Source organism: Muntiacus reevesi, chromosome 8, assembly GCF_963930625.1.
Source record: "Muntiacus reevesi chromosome 8, mMunRee1.1, whole genome shotgun sequence".
Taxonomy (NCBI): domain Eukaryota; kingdom Metazoa; phylum Chordata; class Mammalia; order Artiodactyla; family Cervidae; genus Muntiacus; species Muntiacus reevesi.
The window spans coordinates 73,343,362-73,362,054 of NC_089256.1; the positions used below are offsets into that span (position 1 = coordinate 73,343,362).

At 43.6% G+C, this 18,693-nt stretch overlaps 2 protein-coding genes across 3 annotated transcripts in view; both read left to right on the plus strand.

The window, feature by feature from the left end:
• Nucleotides 1-7,161: 7,161 nt before the first annotated feature.
• Nucleotides 7,162-18,693, plus strand: part of SLC2A2 (solute carrier family 2 member 2) — a 42,307-nt gene continuing 30,775 nt past the window's right edge. Inside the window, exons 1-2 of one of the 2 annotated variants that reach the window (XM_065942603.1) lie at nucleotides 7,162-7,252; nucleotides 16,599-16,691. In XM_065942603.1, coding sequence (XP_065798675.1) covers nucleotides 16,678-16,691 — 14 coding nt within the window. In that variant the 5' untranslated portion in view covers nucleotides 7,162-7,252; nucleotides 16,599-16,677. The remainder of the gene's footprint in view (nucleotides 7,253-16,598; nucleotides 16,692-18,693) is intronic. The other variant, XM_065942602.1, reaches the window with a different exon arrangement.
• LOC136173272 (heterogeneous nuclear ribonucleoprotein A1-like) lies at nucleotides 12,768-14,456 on the plus strand. The gene has a single exon (XM_065942776.1). It carries the CDS (start codon nucleotides 13,037-13,039, stop codon nucleotides 13,997-13,999), a length of 963 nt encoding a protein of 320 aa, XP_065798848.1. The 5' UTR covers nucleotides 12,768-13,036; the 3' UTR covers nucleotides 14,000-14,456.

The following is an 18,693-nucleotide window of genomic DNA, read 5'->3' on the forward strand; positions in this document are numbered from 1 at the left end:
AACTCGCCCACCACTGAGTTGCACCATCTGCCTGTTACAGTACATTCCTGGAACTCCTCTCTGTCTGGTAAACAGCTGTCACGAGAATCATTTCTCCCTGACACTGCTTCTTTTAGTGGTGACCTATTGGTCAATAGCACTGAGGAACATTGTTTGCTAAACCTTAATGATGACCTCATGATCTTCACTCCCACTTTATATATCAACCTCCCTTAGTACCCTGAAAATTAGCAGCAAATGGTACAGAAGGCAGTGAAAGAAAATAGCACAGTGTCGGAAAATGATTAACTCACAGACATTAAAAAGACACAAACTCATAAATAGAAAGATGCCCTGCAGAGTATTGTGGGCATTTAGGCACACTTGATAGAAAAATGGTTAGGAACAGGGAATTTTAATTGACTTAATTTAAACTGAGATGACTCAAGAACTGCAAACAAAAATTTTCTGCATGCAGCAGCACCATTCAATTTAGACTGAATGGCCCAGTGATTAACTAATTTGAGACAGTGCTCACTGATAAATTACCAAAGATGCACATCTGTCAAAGGAATTTGTCACAGATTGTCAAACCTCCATGACATGAATGACACAAATCCACTCATTAGGTGGCCCCTTGTTCTTTTCATGAGCCTTATTGACCTCAAGGACATATAATACAAACCCCAGGCTAAAAGAAGGAGCAGAACTCAGGTAGCTAGTCAACCTTGGGAGTCACAGGATCCTATACTAACTTATGGGGAGGATGTTAGGAAAAAAGAATCATGGAAACTGAGAGCAGAAAAATACTAAGAACTGACATGTACTGAGAGCTGATGATGTGCTGGGCTTTATTCTAAGCACTGTATCCATACTATCTTATTTAACCCTCACAACAATCCCTAGAGACTGATACAATCTTCATCTTTCATGTGATGAAACAGAGATTATCCAGTTTGTTCTATAGACAAAACCTAGAGAAGTTGAGCAAGACTTGCCCATAGTCAAAGAGCTCACCCATTGGGGACGGAAAACCCAAAGGACATCTCTTGACCCCGGTCCAGTGCTCCAAATCCTTGTAAGAGGGTGGCATGAATTCATTTTACAAGGTTCACTGGGTGCAGGAAAGACATAAAACCATTCCAGGAAGGGGAAACTTTCCATCATTTCCAGAGTAATTGATGGCCAGTAGGCTAACGGAGTCAGCCAGGCCAGAAGTAGAGACACAGCTGCTCTTCTCCTCATGGTCTCTCTCAGACCAGCCGAGGCCTGGGGTGCTGGAAAGGGCTATCTGGACACCTGAGGAATTGGGCATCACTTGTCTACAGCTTCTGAGCCACACTAGGAAAGCAAACTAAGAGGAAGCTCTTTGAGGAGGACTTAAACTAAGACCTCATCCTAACATGGCAGACAGGACAAATTTGGAGAGGCGGCAAAGTGATAGAAACAAAAGTAGGAGATTTAAAGGGGATGGTGAATTGGAAAGATACCTACCAAACTGAAAAGAGAGACATCTCTAACCAACTGTTGTGGTTGAAAGTGGTTGGTAGAGGGTCATTCCAGCTTTATCTGTAGCCTACAAAATTTTCTCAGTGACAATGGTCTCATGTATTTATATTTAATTTGCTATTAAAATGAAGTAAATATTTTTGAAAGGAGAAAAATGGATAAATGAAAGTTAAGGGCAGTGTTTAGACTTGTACAGCTATTGGATAGCTTTTCAACTGGTATCTGACGCACACAGGGTGAGTCATTGAGCAGCAATTAAGGTCACTATATCAGTCCAAGAGGGGCTTCCCTGGTGGCTCAGCAAAAGAACCCACCTGCCAGCGCAGGAGATGTAAGAGATGAGGGTTTAATCCCTGGGTCAGGAAGATCCTCTGGAGAAGACAATGGCAACCCACCCCAGTATTCTTGCCTGGGAAGTTTCATACAGAGAAGCCTGGCAGGCTACAGTCTGTGGGGTCGCAAAGAGTTGGACATGACTTAGTGACTGAACAACAACAATCTATCCAAGAAGTCAAGATAGTCACAGCCCCAGTAACCAGGGCTACTTCCTCTTCCCTGCCCCTGGGGGCCATAGGTTTGCCTTTGGGAGGGGGTCAAGAGGTCCCCCAGGGAGACAGAGAGAGATATTGAGGAATTGTCTCATGTGGCTGTGGATGCTTGGTGAGTCCAGAATACAACGGGGGAGGCCGGCAAGCTGGGAAGTCAGGAAGGAGTTAGAGTTTGAGTCCAAAGCCTGAAAATTCCCTCTTGCTCAAGAGACATCAGGGTTTTGTTCTATCAGACTTTCAATGAGTTGGATGAGGCCCACACACATTTTGGAAAGCAACCCACTTTATTTAGTGTCTACTGATTTTAATACAAATCTCATCCAAACCCGTCACAGAAATATCCAGAATAATGTTTAAACGAATGTCTGGGCACTGTGGCCTGCCAAGTTGAGACATCACATTAATCATCATGGCGTGTGATCTTTGAGGACCTTAAGAAGATTGCCCTGTGCTGAGACTAAGAGGGAAGGACATGGGGCAGGTTGTTTGTGCCAGTTCTTTCTGTGGCAGTCAATAAATTAGCCTATTTCCTTTATTCCTTTTCTTTCTTTTAAACTTGCCCATTACTGAGTCAATTCAATGACTAATCCATAGGTAGCTTAGGAGGAACTGGTGCTTCCCTGGTGGCTCAGAGGGTAAAGAATCAATGCAGGAGGCCTGAGTTCCATCCCTGGGTCGGGAAGATCCCCTAGAGAAGGAAATGGCAACGCACTCCAGTATTCATGCCTGGAGAAGCCCATGGACAGAAGAATCTGGTGGGCTACAGTCCATAGGTTCCCTGAGTCAGACACGACTAAGGGCCTAACACACACAAAAAGGGATTAGTAGATTCTTCTGGCTAGCTCAGTGATCATCGAGCAATACTCAGACACTCTCAGATGATAAACCCAAGTGCACACAGAGGCCTGGGGACCTCTTGACCCCTTCCCAAAGGCAAACCTGTGGCCCCCCGGGTGCAGGGAAGAGGAAGTATCTCTGGTCACTGGGGCTGTGACTCTCTCGGCTTCTTGGACAGATTACTATTGGTCTTTAGTTGCAAAGTCATGTCCAACTCTTTTTCAAAGTGAGTGCCCCTGCTTTCTCCTCCTAAGCACCTGTTTAGTTTCTTTCATGGAAAGTAAACCCCACGTGAGCAGATACTCTTGTTCATTGTTGTGACCAGTGCCTACAAAGATGTTCAGTAAATACTGCATTTATTGAATGCTAAATGAATAAATGTCCCAATGTCAGCCTCAGACTATTGCAAGAAAGTAACTCTTTTTGAACTTCTTTCATTTGTTAAACAAATATTGAGTGCCTACTATGTACCAGGCACTCTCAAGCCACTGCAGATAACAAGAAGGGGCAAGGTCTCCTCCACATTCATGGAACTTAAATGTGGTGAGGAAAGGGGCCCATGATAGACTGTAGCCTATCACGCTCCTCTGTCCATGGGATTTGCCAGGCAAGAGTACTGGAGTGGGTTGCCATTTCCTTCTCCAGAGGATCTTCCCAACCCAGAGATTGAACCGGGGTCTCCTGCATTGTAGGCAGACACTTAATCATCTGAGCCACTAGGGAAGTCCAAATAATAAAATAGTAACAAATAATGAATTTAAATAACAAAATAATTTCAATATTTGATATTTTAATAATTAGATATTTTGACTAGACATTTCAATTTATTAAATGTTTACTTTTTAATAAATAATGGTAAATCAGATTTCAAGCATAGATCTATGAAGAAAATAAAGCAAAGTAACAGGCCTGAGAATGAGTTGGGGGATAGGTTGTTCCCACCTTCAGAAGCCTGCTTGGAGAGCCTCGGTGAGCCCTCAAGGGAATGGAGCAGAGCCAATCTCAGACAAGCCTGGGGTGGAGTGCTGTAGGCAGAGCCACATCAAGTACAAAGGTGCTGAGGCTGGAACACGTTAATCAAGGCTGAGGACAGTGTGGCTAAGCCCAGAGAAGGAGAGCAGTACAAGGCTAGGTCAGTGTCAGGGAAGGCTATATCAGATCAGCCTCTCAGGCTGTGCTGACCAATGTGGGTTTCCTTCTAAGGGTGACAGGGAGGACTTTGGAGACTTCTAAGCAAGGGGTATTACTTTCTGGTGCATGAGCCATAAGAGCTGTGGGTTCGATAATGGATCAGGAAGATCCCCTGGAGGAGGGCATGGCAACGCACTCCAGTATTCTTGCCTGGAGAATCCCGTGGACAGAGGAGTCCATGGGCCACAAAGAGTCAGACACCACTGAAGCGACTTAGCATGCATGCATTACTGGATTACTTTTTAAATCACCATTGGCCTCTCTGTCAAAAAGAGGTCGTAGGATGAGACTGGGGGCAGGGAAGCCAGGCTGGGCAGTCACATTCAGGAGAGATGCTGGTGGGGTGGATCAGAGTGGGATCTGTGGAGAGGGTGAGAAGAGGCAGGCTACAACGAGGACAAACTTGACTCAGAAATCTTAAAATACACTGGTCTTCTTCAGAATCTAGTACTTCCCAATATTCTTCTTGCACTTCTGGTTTGGCCCAGTCTGAACTCATTTTATTTGGCTCCCCAGAGATGCCTTTGCACTTCTCCATACCTGATCCGATCAGAGAGGAACGCAGCATGCTAAGAGAATGAGTTGCCTTTTTTTCCATTTATAGAAATAAACTCTCATTTCACTCAAAGTAAAGATATTACGGGGTTTCCCAGGTGGCTCAGCCTGTAAAGAACCTGCCTGCCACTGCAGAAGAAGCAGAAGTAGATTCGATCGCTGGGTGGGGAAGATCCCCTGGGGAAAGGAGTGGTTATCCACTCCAGTATTCTTGCCTGGAGAATCTCCATGGACAGAGGAGCCTGGCAAGCTACAGTCCATGGTGTCACAAAGAGTCAGACATGACTGAGCGACCGGCTGGGCAAAGATAATACAGAAAAAAGGAGGGGAAGTTCTTTTCCATCCTTGGAAAACTCTCTCCAGTTAGAGCCCCGGGTGCCTACTATGAAGATTACATTAATCAAGAAGTAATCAGAATATGACTTGAAGTATTTAAAAAGTGAATCCTAAAACAAACAAACAAACAAAAAACCCACCACACAAAGCTGATTTTGCACTGCCCTCAGGGCATCTCTGGGTGATTCTAGGCACTGGTCTACCTCATTGGGTGGTCCCTATCCTGACAGCAAAGCGAGAAAAGGCTGATGTTTTTATCTCACAACTAGGGAAACATGGAGATAACTCCAGGCAATCGGACCGGCTGCTCCTCAGGTGGGCGCTAAAGCAGACTCTCCTGAGAGGCTGAAATGCATTATCAATTCTCCGAGAGCTAAATACCAATGCAGTCACTCTTAACAATTCCTCCACCCTACAACTGGAGATAAAGTTTCAGCCCATCCCTAAAAGGTGCAGAGATTACTTATTCCTGAGTAAGAGCAGAACAGGAGAGGTCTGGGCTAAACCAGAGGAAACTGGTCTGGGTGGCTTACGGTCCCGCATCCCGGGTTAACGAGTAGCAGGGCGCACTTCCAATGGAGAGAACAGATACCCTGCCCATGCTGCGCAGCTCCAACCTAGTAAAAGTTAAAGGTTTCCTGACCTCGCGCCGCACTCAAGGCCATCTCTTAAAAGGAAAACTCCAAAAACAAAGGTTGGTAAACAGAGGGGACTATCATTTTAGATGGCAGCACAGAGACTTTCTGGCAGAATGTCATGTCACTGGAAAATGATTGCTAAGGAGTCCTCTCCTGATTAAAGAAGCTCTGACAATGGTTGTGGGCATCATCAGCTGCAACTAGAGCAGAAAGCCAGCAGCCAGACTAGGCACTAAGGGCAGTGTAGCTACCTGGGATCTTCAAAGTCTGATTTCAAAACTGCTCCCCAAAGCATGGCTGTGCAACAGAGAATGCCTTCTGTTATGATTGAACTGGTTAATGCGTGTAAAGTGCTGAGAGCAGCACCTGGCACTGAGCAAGAACTCATAAAGATTAACTATCTTTGCTAATAATACTCGTTCATGCATTTTCACCAAGAAATTACTGTATTGCTGTCTGTGGTTACGTTTCTCTCTCTTATGCATTATGAGCTCTGAAGTGTCTTTTTATATCATGCATCTCAGAGCCCGGGACTGTGATTTGAAATGAATTATTTTTTGCATTATCTGGTAGAAGTGATAGAAATGGAAAGAGGGTGGAGAAATAAAAGACAAATGAAATCTGAGTTTCCTTTATGTCCTCACCCTCTGTTTCTTCATAACACCCCTCATTTAGAGGCTGTTCATTACATTTTCTCTGTTGGACACTGGTTCCAGTTGAGCCTCAGTGGAACCAGTAACACTCTCTGCTAAACACAGTTCAAGCTCAACCAAATGAGATGTCACCCGTCTCCCCACAGGGACTGGACATCGTAGAGGCTACACAGAAGGGCAGAAGCCCAAGCCCTGTGAGCAGGTTTATTTGAGACCTCTACCCCACTGCCCCTGACAGGGACTTCCCGACATACACGGAACCAATAACAGTAATAGCAAAAACAACAGCAATCAACATTTGCTGAGCACTTATTATTATTTCATATATTACCACATTTAACCCAATCAATAAAGTGTATATTCTGTTCTTTTGTCAGGTGAAAAAACTAAAGCACAGAAAAGTCTCATGCTTAAAGTCACACCGCTAGTAAAATGGTGAGATTCAAACCCAAGTTCATGACTCTCCAAATTCATTCAGGTGATCGCTCAAGCCTACAGTGACCCCTGGCTAGGTGGTCTGGCTCTGAAGCACAAGCGCCACCGCACTGGTTCTCTGCAGGGCATGAGCTCCTGGGTGCCTGTCTTTGTTTCCCCACAGCAGAGCGTGGCAGCCAAGCATAACTCATTTTCTACAAAAGGCTCTATGAGCTTTCTTTTTCACTTGCCCCTGGTTCCTGCCACACTTAGCACGCGCCTCAAAACACAACCATCTCTGGTTTGTAACTTACACCCAAGAAACCTGCTTCCAGTTTCTTTCCTGGTGGAACAAAGACGTTGACGCCACAGGTGACAGAGGCAAAACATTTATTGATTAGATTCTCATCAATATTCACCTCTGCCCAGGATTAAACTTGGCCCCGTGCCTCCTAGCCTGGCCCCTCCTATTCTAATGTATAACTAGTCTCAGAGAGCTAGAGAAGGACAGTCAGAAGCTGGCCACTGCATCTGCCACTCTAGACCTGGAATTGAGAGGAGGACTCCGACCCATAAAATGACAGAAGATAAGGTACAGTTGTATTATGTCCATTTGAGGACAGGAATAGGGAAATCTGTTCAAGTCAGTGAGCATATTGAGGATTATGTAGGAGTATATTGAAGATTTGGGGGATGTTGGGTGTAGCTACTACAGATGAGCCCTTCTTCTCTTGGTCAATTGATAGTTAATTTGGCTGCTAAAAAATCATATTTTTTCCAGTAATTGGAAGTTTAAGGATATTTGCTCTGCTTTCTGACTATCCTGTGTAAAGTTTTCTCGAGTGGTACTGCATAACCATATTACTGCGGGAATGTGCAAAAAAGGGCACTTTAACCCAAATCTAACTAATCATGAAACTGATCTGAAATCTTCAAAAATATCAATATATGAGAAGGACTGTCCTAGATTAAAGGAGACTAAAAAGGACTATTCTAGATTAAAAGAGACAAAGAAGAACTGACAGCCAAATGCAACAAGTGAGCTTAGACTGTGGAAGGAAGAAGAAAACAGCTCCAAGGGACAATATGGGGAGGGAAATTGTGGGTATATTAGATAACACTTTATAACCACTACTTTCTTGGATATGATAATGGTATTGTAATTATGAAGGAGAATGTCTTTTTCTTAGTGAGTACATGCTGAAGTATTTAGGAGTAAAGTGACATAAATATCTGATACTTATTTTCAAATGATTCGCCAAAATAACACACACAGACACCCACAGTGAGAATGAAACAAATGTAAAGGCTAACCATTGGTGAACACAGGTGAAGGTTATGGAGTGTTCACTGCACTACTCTTTCAATTTCTCTGTAGATATAATACTCTTCAAAATAAAAACTTGAAAAGAGAAAGGGTATAGTGCTATTGCGCCCTTATAAGTGTCCCCCAACCAAATCACAATCATACAAGCAGGTAAATGGGTGTTCGAGGAGGGACCTCTGAGTTCTGATCTGGTGTAACTTACTCGGCCGAGCCTTCCTTCATGTCAGTAAGTGACAAGGCTAGGAGCACAGGCTTTGTGGCCATGATCCTGGATTGGGAGTGTGCTAATGTTGCCTACCTGCTGTGATATGGGGGTTAAGTTCTTTACCTCGCCTAGCCACCAATTGAGATTTTAAGGATATTTGCTCTGTTTTCTGACTAGGCTGTGTAATGTTTTCTCAAATGGTTTTTCTGTCTTGCAACAAATTAAAAGCACATTGGAATAGAACATAAGGATATAGTATGGGAGATACAGGGATTGTAATAGATCTTTACTGAATCTTTACTAAAAGATCTTTAGCTTCCCTTGTGGCTCAGACAGTAAAGCGTCTGCCTGCAATGCGGGACACCTGGGTTCGTCCTGGGTTGGGAAGATCCCCTGGAGAAGGAAATGGCAACCCACTCCAGTACCCTTGCCCAGAAAATCCCATGAACGGAGGAGACTAGTTAGGCTACAGTCCATGGGGTCGCAAAGAGTCAGACACAACTGAGTGACTTTACTTTCTTTCTTTTTACTGTATGGGAGTAATTAAATGAGATAGTATTGGAGAAATTCAGATGACAAACAGTTTACTATCAATAGCTGTGTGTGTGTATAATGTATATTTAAGGAATACTAACTAGGATTTCATGATTTCCTATTACAGTCCAGGATACGGCTAAAGTATATTAATCTTTAAAAGCAGTATAAAGATAAATATTAAGTTAATAACTATAAAGATGATATGTAGATTTGGCAAAAAAAAATCATGAAGCTAGTATTCAAACAATTGAAGTTTGGTAGATACTGCAAAACAGAAGGTGCTTGTCCCCAGTGCCTGGCACATAGAAGATACTCAAGTTTCATTTAAAATGATTATTACCTTCCCTTAGGAGCCTTAGAAATTGTGCTATAGTATTTCTCTTGAGAATTAAAGAATTGCCTGAAAAGGGAACCCAGAAAGAAAGAGAACTAATGTAAAGCACTATGTGTTACCTTTGTAAATTCACCCCGGTTGAAAGGGGTGAGCTAAGCACGAGCCTGCGGGGTAGGAGACCTGGATTCTCACTCTGGGTATAGCCAGTAACGCGTTGTATAACTTAAAGGACTTCAATTCTCCAACTGAAAAAGGAAGACATTAGACTAGAATCCATTGCTCTCAAAGGTCCCTTGAAACTTGAAAATTCTATAGCTTGAGAAACTCCTGGACTTTTCCAAAGTTGAGTGCAAGATCGCCTTTGACTTGATGTTTGTGGTATATTGTAGAGGAAACAGTACAAGCTTCTCCTCCCGGCCAAGTCAATCAATAGCTGCTGAAAATCTAAAAATCGTTTTGTTTAGCAGTGGGAGTTTAAGATGAGCTCTGGGTTCCAGTAAAAGAGTATCTATTATTTACCAGCTATGTATGTTGGGAATACCACTTAATCTCTGAGCCCTGGTTTCCTTACCTGTAAAATGGGGATATTTTGTAGTAGTGTTGTGAAAACTATATGTTTGAAAAATTGACAGGTGATTTTTTTTTGGCAAGAGTGATGAACAAGATGATAATGATGTGAGTAAAAATCAGTTGTTTTATAGTCCTTTTACTATTTATAGGAAGACCATAGTGTGTGTCTTATTCAGTGTTTACAATAATTCTATGCATAACTATTAAACCCATTTTGGGGGCAGGGAAACTGATACTTGGGGATATTAAGGGCCTGGATGGGACTCTTATAGGTTTTCTGACTCCCAAGTTGATTTGTTTTTCCTAATGGACTCCATCTGACCTCTAAGTCACAAAATAAACACCACATTTTGTTCTATGTTAAAGTTCGGCCCACTTGCCCGCATTATTTTCTTCTACATTTATCCAGCAGCATATTTTTAATTGGATATAGAGCATAGCTTTCTTTAACTTAAAATTATTAAGCTTCAAATGTCTTTCAAAAAGTGCAGGCTTAATATCTTGCTGTCTATGAAAAGGTTGAGAAAAGACTTGAATATCTTCTACCACTTTGTGGTTACAGGCCTTCAGGCAAGTTCCTTACCCTTTCTATATCAGTTTTCCCATATGTAAAATGGTAGAATTCCAACCTACCAGGTTATTGAGAGAAAAGGCAAACCAGTTAGATCACAGAACCTGGACAGAGTAAGCTCCCAGCTAAGTTTTCACTAGCTCCTATGTATTTATTTGTGGATCAGTCTCTTGGATGATAGATTGAATGAATTAGGGTTAATGGGCTAATTCAAATTTAGTAGTTTTCAGAAATTCTCCCTCTCATAAACAGAACTTTCTCTGACCAAATCTAACCACATAGAAGTTTGACTACAAATGTTACCTCTTTTTATTTGACAATGGAAAAGGAAAAGATGGGATGCAAAGACCCAGTTTGGAATGAAGTTCAGAGAGGGAAATCAAGTCTGAAAATAAGAGATACAAAACAAAAAAAAAGAAAATGCAATCAAACAGTTCCAGAGACTTCGATATTTGGAATGATCACTTCAGCTGGAAATTCAAATGACCTGCTTAAAATAAATGAGATTGCTCCTTATCTGACCAAAAATTTCTCTCTCAAGGAGTTAAAGCAGAGAACTACAGGCCACAGAGTGGCAGGACCAGAGCCTTCAGTAGAGAAAAGAAGCCAGGAAGGTCAGAGGACAAAGATTTTAAGAACATCCTACAATTTCTAAATATTTAAAACCTCTCCTGAGTGGGACGAATAAGGAAAGTAGCATCAACATAGATACACCATCATGTGTAAAATAAATGGCAGGTGGAAAGTTGCTATATAACACAGGGAGCCCAGCCTGGTGGTCTGTGATGACCTAGAGTGGGGACTGGGAGGAGGGGATGGAGGCTCAGGAGGGAGGAGATCCAGTTCCAGTTCCAGTTCAGTTGTACCCGACTCCGCAACCCCATGGACTGCAGGATGGCAGGCCTCCCTGTCCATCACCAACTCCCGGAGTTTACTCAAACTCATGCCCATTGAGTCGGTGATGCCATCCAACCATCTCATCCTCTGTCGTCCCCTTCTCTTCCTGCCTTCAATAATTCCCAGCATCAGGGTCTTTTCAAATGAGTCAGCTCTTCGCATCAGGTGACCAAAGTATTGGAGTTTCATCTTCAGCATCAGTCCTTGCAATGAATATTCAGGACTGATTTCCTTTAGGATGGACTGGTTGGATCTCCATGCAGTCCGAGGGACCCTAGAGTCTTCTCTAACACCACAGTTCAAAAGCATCAATTCTTCAGTGCTCAGCTTTCTTTGTAGTCCAGCTCTCACATGCATACATGACTACTGGAAAAACCAAAGCTTTGACTAGACAGACCTTTGTTGAATTATATATATATATATATATATATATATATATATATAATTATGGCTGATTCAAGTTGTTGTATGACAGAAACCAAAACAACATTTTAAAGCAATCCTCTTACAATTAAAAAATAAATGTAAAAATCTCTCTCTCCTATCTCCTTCTCAGTGGTATTTTTTGTTATCCTTAAGTGGAAGAAAGTGATCTTAGGGGCAACTCCAGTATTCCTACAGCAATGACTTGAAACAATTTAATTGAGAGGTAATGAAACAGGAATTCTATCTTTAAAAATTAACTTTTATTTTTGTCAAAGAAGTGTAGGAACAGCTAACACTGTTCTGACTGAAACTCATTTGGAGCGTCAGAGGAAGGCTGATGGGGTGTGTGTGTGTGTGTGTGTGTGTGTGTGTGTGTGTGTGCATATGCAAGCACATGCACTCAGTCATATCTACTCTTTGAAACCCTCTGGACTGTAGCCTGGGGTTTCCCAGGGTGCTAATGGTAAAGAACCCACCTGCTGATGCCAGAGACATAGGAGGTGTGGGTTTGATCCCTGGGTCGGGAAGAGCCCCTGGAGAAGGGAATACCCCCACTCCAGTATTCTGACCTGGAGAATCCCCATGGATGGAGGAGCCAGGCAGGTTACAGTTCATAGGGTCACAAAGAGTTGGACACAACTGAAGCGACTTAGCACACAGCGTGCACAGACTGTAGCCTGCCAGGCTCCTCTGTCGGTGGAATTTTTGAGGCAACAATACTGGAGCGGTTGCCATTTCCTCCTCCGGGGAAACTTCTTGACCCAGGGATCAAACCCTCGTCTCTTGGATCTCCTGCATCGGCAGGTGGATTTTTAACCGTGGCACCACCTGGCTACAGCAGACCAAACCTGCTGCAGCCACTGCCTTCACCCCCAACTTCCATTCCTGCTCACCACTGCTGTGGTCACTGGTTGTACTCAAAATAAGAAGAAAGGAACTATATGCTCGTCTGGTAGGGACCGGAGAGCCAGCAGAGAGCAGAAGCCTCGGGTGGAGTGGGAGGGGCAGTCACTAAGACATTGGGTGCTGGGAGACCCTGCCGCCGGAGGGACAGGCGATGTGGGGAGGAAACGGGGAGAGTATACTGTGGTCCTGGGCTTGGTGTTGGGTAGACCCTGAGGTTCTTCAGCTGGGCTACTGAGGAGCAGTTGAGAGGCCTTCGTTTGCCTTTTCAATTTTTGCCAAAACCTCACAAAGGTCTTCTGTGGGTGTAGGAGGATGGCGGGAATTTGTGTGGTGAGTGGTGGGAAAATGTACTTGGAATTGGTGGGTGTTTGGTCATTTGGCTTCAGCATCAAAATTGGCAAATTCTATGAATATGTGCACTCTTGGATTTTTTTTCCAATTTAGGAATTAGGATCCTAGATTTTCAGATATGTTTGGCTTTTGAATGTCTGTTTCTGATTCAAGAGAAATTCAAAATAATCAAGTAATTAAAAGTATAGGTTCGCTGCCCATGGACGCCACCGAGAAAGCATCGTTGAAGACTTCCTTGCCTCCACTGCCGTCATGTCTAAATCAGAGTCTCCCAAAGAGCCCGAACAGCTGCAGAAGCTCTTCATCAGAGGATTGAGCTTTGAAACAACTGATGAGAGTCTGAGGAGCCATTTTGAGCAATGGGGAACGCTCACAGACTGTGTGGTAGTGAGGGATCCAAACACCAAGCGCTCCAGAGGCTTCGGGTTTGTCACATACGCCACGGTGGAGGAGGTGGATGCGGCCATGAATGCAAGGCCACACAAGGTGGACGGAAGAGTTGTGGAACCAAAGAGGGCCGTGTCAAGAGAAGATTCTCAAAGACCTGGTGCCCACTTGACTGTGAAAAAGATTTTTGTTGGTGGCATTAAAGAAGACACTGAAGAACATCACCTGAGAGATTATTTTGAACAGTATGAAAAAATTGAAGTAATTGAAATCATGACTGATCGAGGCAGTGGCAAAAAGAGAGGGTTTGCTTTTGTAACCTTTGATGACCATGACCCTGTAGACAAGATTGTCATTCAGAAATACCACACTGTGAATGGCCACAACTGTGAAGTGAGAAAAGCCCTGTCTAAGCAAGAGATGGCTAGTGCTTCAGCCAGCCAGAGAGGTCGAAGTGGTTCTGGAAACTTCGGTGGTGGTCGTGGAGGTGGTTTTGGTGGGAATGACAGCTTTGGTCGTGGAGGAAACTTCAGTGGTCGAGGTGGCTTTGGTGGCAGCTGTGGTGGTGGCAGATATGGTGGCAGTGGGGATGGATATAATGGATTTGGTAGTGACGGAAGCAATTTTGGAGGTGGCGGAAGCTACAATGATTTTGGCAATTACAACAATCAATCTTCAAATTTTGGACCCATGAAAAGAGGAAACTTTGGAGGCAGAAGTTCTGGCCCCTATGGTGGTGGAGGCCAATACTTTGCCAAACCACGAAACCAAGGTGGCTATGGTGGTTCCAGCAGCAGCAGTAGCTATGGCAGTGGCAGAAGATTTTAATTACTGCCAGGAAACAAAACTTAGCAGGAGAGGAGAGCCAGAGAAGTGACAGGGAAGCTACAGGTTACAACAGTTTTGTGAACTCAGCCAAGCACAGTGGTGGCAGGGCCTAGCTGCTACAAAGAACACATGTTTTAGACAATACTCAGGTGTATGGGCAAAAAACTCGAGGACTGTACTTGTGACTAATTGTATAACAGGTTATTTTAGTTTCTGTTCTGTGAAAAGTGTAAAGCATTCCAACAAAGGGTTTTAATGTAGATTTTTTTTTTTTTTTGCACCCATGCTGTTGATTGCTAAATGTAATAGTCTGATCATGATGCTGAATAAATGTCTTTTTTTGTTTTTAATGTGCTGTGTAAAGTTAGTCTACTCTGAAGCCATTTTGGTAAACTACCCCAACAGTGTGAAGTTAGAATTCCTTCAGGGTGATGCCAGGTTCCATTTGAAATTTATTTACAACTTGCTTGGTGGAGAAGCTGTTGTCTTCAGAACCTTGGTGTAGTTGAACTGACAGTTGTGCTGTGACCTGGAGTTCACCATTGAAAGGGTCACCCATCCAAAGTCATGGAGGTTTTTTTTCTTTTTTTGGTTATTAATGAGGTTGGCACATCCTATGCAATATATCTAAATTGAATTATGGTACCAGATAAAAGTTATAGATGGGAATGAAGCTTGTGTATCATCCATTATCATGTGTAATCAATAAAAGATTTAATACCCTCTTGAAAAAAAAAAAAGTATAGGTTCTAGATTCAAATCATTATTCTACAACTTACTGGCTGTAAGACCTTAACCTAGTCTAGTTATCTATAAAATAGGGATACTAATGGTACTGTTGTGAGGAGTGCTGTTGGCACAATAAGGGCCCTCAAAAGATATCCATAACTTTGTCCCTTGCTGTGTCCTTTGTCCCGTGTGAACCTCATGCAGAAAAAAGGACTTTCCAAAGTCTTCACTGTTATGGACCTTGAGATAGGGAGATTCTGTTATGAAGATGGAGGAAGGGGCACAACTAATCAAGGGGTGCTGTGGCCTCCAGAGCTGCGAATGGCCCTTGCTTTACAGCCAGCACAGACTCTGGTCCTTCAACCAGAAGGAACAAAATTCTATCCACTCAAAATTTCCTCTACATCCTCCAGAAAGGAACACAGCTTGTCAACACCTTAATTGTAGTCTGGTGATACTAGTATCAGACTTCTGACCTATAAGAACTGTAAAGTAATACACTTGTGTTACTTAAGCCACTAGTTTGTTGATTTTTTGGTAATAACGACAAGAGAAAACTATTACACACACACACAAGTGTGTGTGAAGTGATGCTAAATCACTTGAGTCCTGTCTGACTCTATCCTACCCCATGGTCTGTAGCCCACGAGGCTCCTCTGTCCAAGAGATTCTCCAGGCAAGAATACTGGAGTGGGTTGCCATTTCCTCCTCCAGGGGATCTTCCCGACTCAGGGATCGAACCTGCATCTGTCTCCTGCATTGGCAGGCGGACTCTCTACCACCAGCACCACCTGGGAAGCACCTTGTCTTATAGGAGAGGAGATTTAATGACAAACATGAGAATGCAGGACGGTGTATGACAGAGGGCAGGCGCACACCAGTCTTTTAGGAGAAATCAGCAGCCTGCCAAGTGCAGAGCTGAGCACTGTGGGAAGAGGTGGTCTCCAGCCAGTGGCTTCTGGGCCTCCTGCCTTGCTGCTCTCCTGCGTTCCGTGAGCTCCATGCCCAGCCCTCTCGGCTGCATTTCTGGTTTGGTTCTCAAGTTCAAGTTTCCGGGTGCTACTTACAACTCTGCACATACAACATTTTCATGCTTCCATGTCAAGATGCAAAGTAAGTGACTCCATTTGTAAAGCAGTTCTCAGAGACAATTGAGCATCGTGTCCTGTGGGGGCTTCTTTAAACATATATGTCCCGATCCCATCACTTAGGGTTTTGTGCTAACTGAAAAATCTTTCATGCTTTCCAGTACATGCTGAGTCTGACGCAAGGAACCTCTCTTATCTCCTATCTCAAAACCCTGCCTATTCGTATAAACAAGAACTCAGATTCCCTTGTAGCTCAGTAAAGGATCCACCGGCAATGCAAGAGACCCCTGGAGAAGGCATAGGCTACCCACTTCAGTATTCTTGAACTTCCCAGGTGACTCAGATGGTAAAGAATTCACCTGCAATGTGGGAGACCTGGGTCGGGAAGATCCCCTGGAGGAGGGCATGGCAACCCACTCCAGTATTCTTACCTGAAAAATCCCATGGACAGAGGAGCCTGGAAGGCTACAGTCCATGGGGTTGCAGAGTTGGACACAACTGAAGCGACTTAGCACATACACATGTGAAAAAGGATGTTTGGTTGCTTCCCTAGACGGAGCTGTCCCAGACTTTTTGCCGCTTTGGCAGTATAGGAGAAATGAAAGACACCCACAATCCCATATGAATAAGCCCTGCCAGGAACATAGGGGTATATGATGAATGAGTATCAAGTGGCAAGAACCAGCCCACGGAACCTGTCAGAAGCCCATGCTGCAGAATGATGGACAGTGGGTGACTGAAGTTTCCTGGGGTTTTCCATCCCCGTGTTTCATTCCCCACAGGTCACCGGGACCTTGGTTTTGGCTGTCTTCACTGCTGTGCTGAGTTCCTTCCAGTTTGGATATGACATTGGAGTGATCAATGCACCTCAACAGGCAAGTGAAACCTACAAGTTCTCTATTTGGCAATTTCTGTCAATGGCAGAAAGATATCAGCTCCTCATCCAGAGAGATAAAGTATGCCCACATGGGGAACACGTGGTAATCCGGTCTTCTGTCAGGTACCACGTGCGTGGTTCCAATGCTGATAACTTGACCTTTACCCCTCATTTAATAACCCTCATAGAAAAAGAAAGAGTAATGAATAATTCTTGATCTCTGATTCTGCTGTTCGCTGAGCTCACAGAAAACTTCAGCCAGAATATCACGTGCCAAAAGGATTTAAAAAAAAACAACAAAAAAAAAGGCTTACGAGCTTATTGAAGCATACATTCAGAGCTCCTAGCCAAAAATGGATGGAAATGCCAGGGTGTTAGAAGAAACAGTGGAAGTATAGGTTTTTTATCAGTGCAGAAACATGAGCACAAGCTCACTGTGTGTCAGGCACGAACATAGGCTCTCCCCGGCTGATTCGCCCAACAACCTGGTAATGCCCATTTTTTGTCCAGATCAAAGTATTTTGGAGCCTTGGGTGGGGAGGGGGTGGAACCGGATAAAGGTAGTTAAAAGGTACAAACTTTTAACTGTAAGATAAGTTAGTATTAGGGATGTGATCGGAGAAGGCAATGGCACCCCACTCCAGTACTCTTGCCTGGAAAATCCCATGGACAGAGAAGCCTGGTAGGCTGCAGTCCATGGGGTCGCTAAGAGTCGGACACAACTGAGCAACTTCACTTTCACATTTCACTTTCATGCATTGGAGAAGGAAATGGCAACCCACTCCAGTGTTCTTGCCTGGAGAATCCCAGGGACAGGGAAGCCTGGTGGGCGGCCGTCTATGGGGTCGCACAGAGTCAGACACGACTGAAGTGACTTAGCAGCAGCAGCAGCAGCAGCAGGGATGTGATGTTCAACATGACAAATGTAACTAAATATAATACAGCTGTATCTTCTATATGAAAGTTGTTAAGAGGATAAATCCTAAGAGTTCTCATCACAAGAAAAAAAAGAAAGACAAGCAAAAGAGAAAGCCTGTAGGAGCCTAACACTAGAAAGATTCTAGTCCTTCCCCCTATGTCGGCCTCCCATGTATGATCCAAAGTAAAATAATATAAACCTTTTAAATAAGTCAAGAAGTCCAAGAAAGTTTGGGTTTTCTCCACGTTGATTCTCTGGGTATTTTTAATATTGGATAGTTTCTATCATTTTCCACTTTTACTGTGTGCATCCCTACTCTGGTTTCCAGGAAATACACAGGAGAGGGATGTCATTTGTCTCAGATCCCACAGCCTGTAAGTGGGAGAAAACAGGACTTCATTCCCTCTGCCCTAACTCAGATCATCAGGTCATTTAGGGTGGGATTGATATCGTGTTCCTCTTCTAAACACCAGTGCCAAGCACAGTGATTGATATAAACATAAAGTGTTTAGTGAATGAAGAAGAGAGAGAGAGACAGAGAGAGAGGAGAAGCTGGGGGAAGGGCTGGCATAAGGTGACAATACAAGCTTCTGTTGGGTGTTCTCGGTGAATCTATCATATTTCGTCTACTTCTCTGAACATAGTGGACTCTAAGGAAAATGTAGGAGACTATAGGGTGTGAATGTGTGAAATGTGTACTTGCCAAGTCCGTCTGTTAGAAAGGGTTGCTCCTTGAACCAAAGATGCTCTCTGATTAGGCACCACATATTATGAATGTGGCAGGTCTTGCCAAGGCTGACAGATTTAGGGAATTACTCTAGAAGGTAGTATCTTTTTTCTGTGACTGATAACATGTGCCAGTGTAGCAGGATTCCTGAAATTTGGCATTGGTAGAACCTTTTCTCTTCTTGTGGGAGAAATTGTCAAATCCTTATTTAAACCATCCTCTTCAGTGTTGGACGTAAAAATTAATCTAAGGTTCCCCTCCTCTAATCCAAGTCCTAGAGCCAGACCTGACAACAGAGGTCATCCCTCTCTGGCATCAGGATTAGTGCCCTCGCTATATCCCCTTCCATCTGTA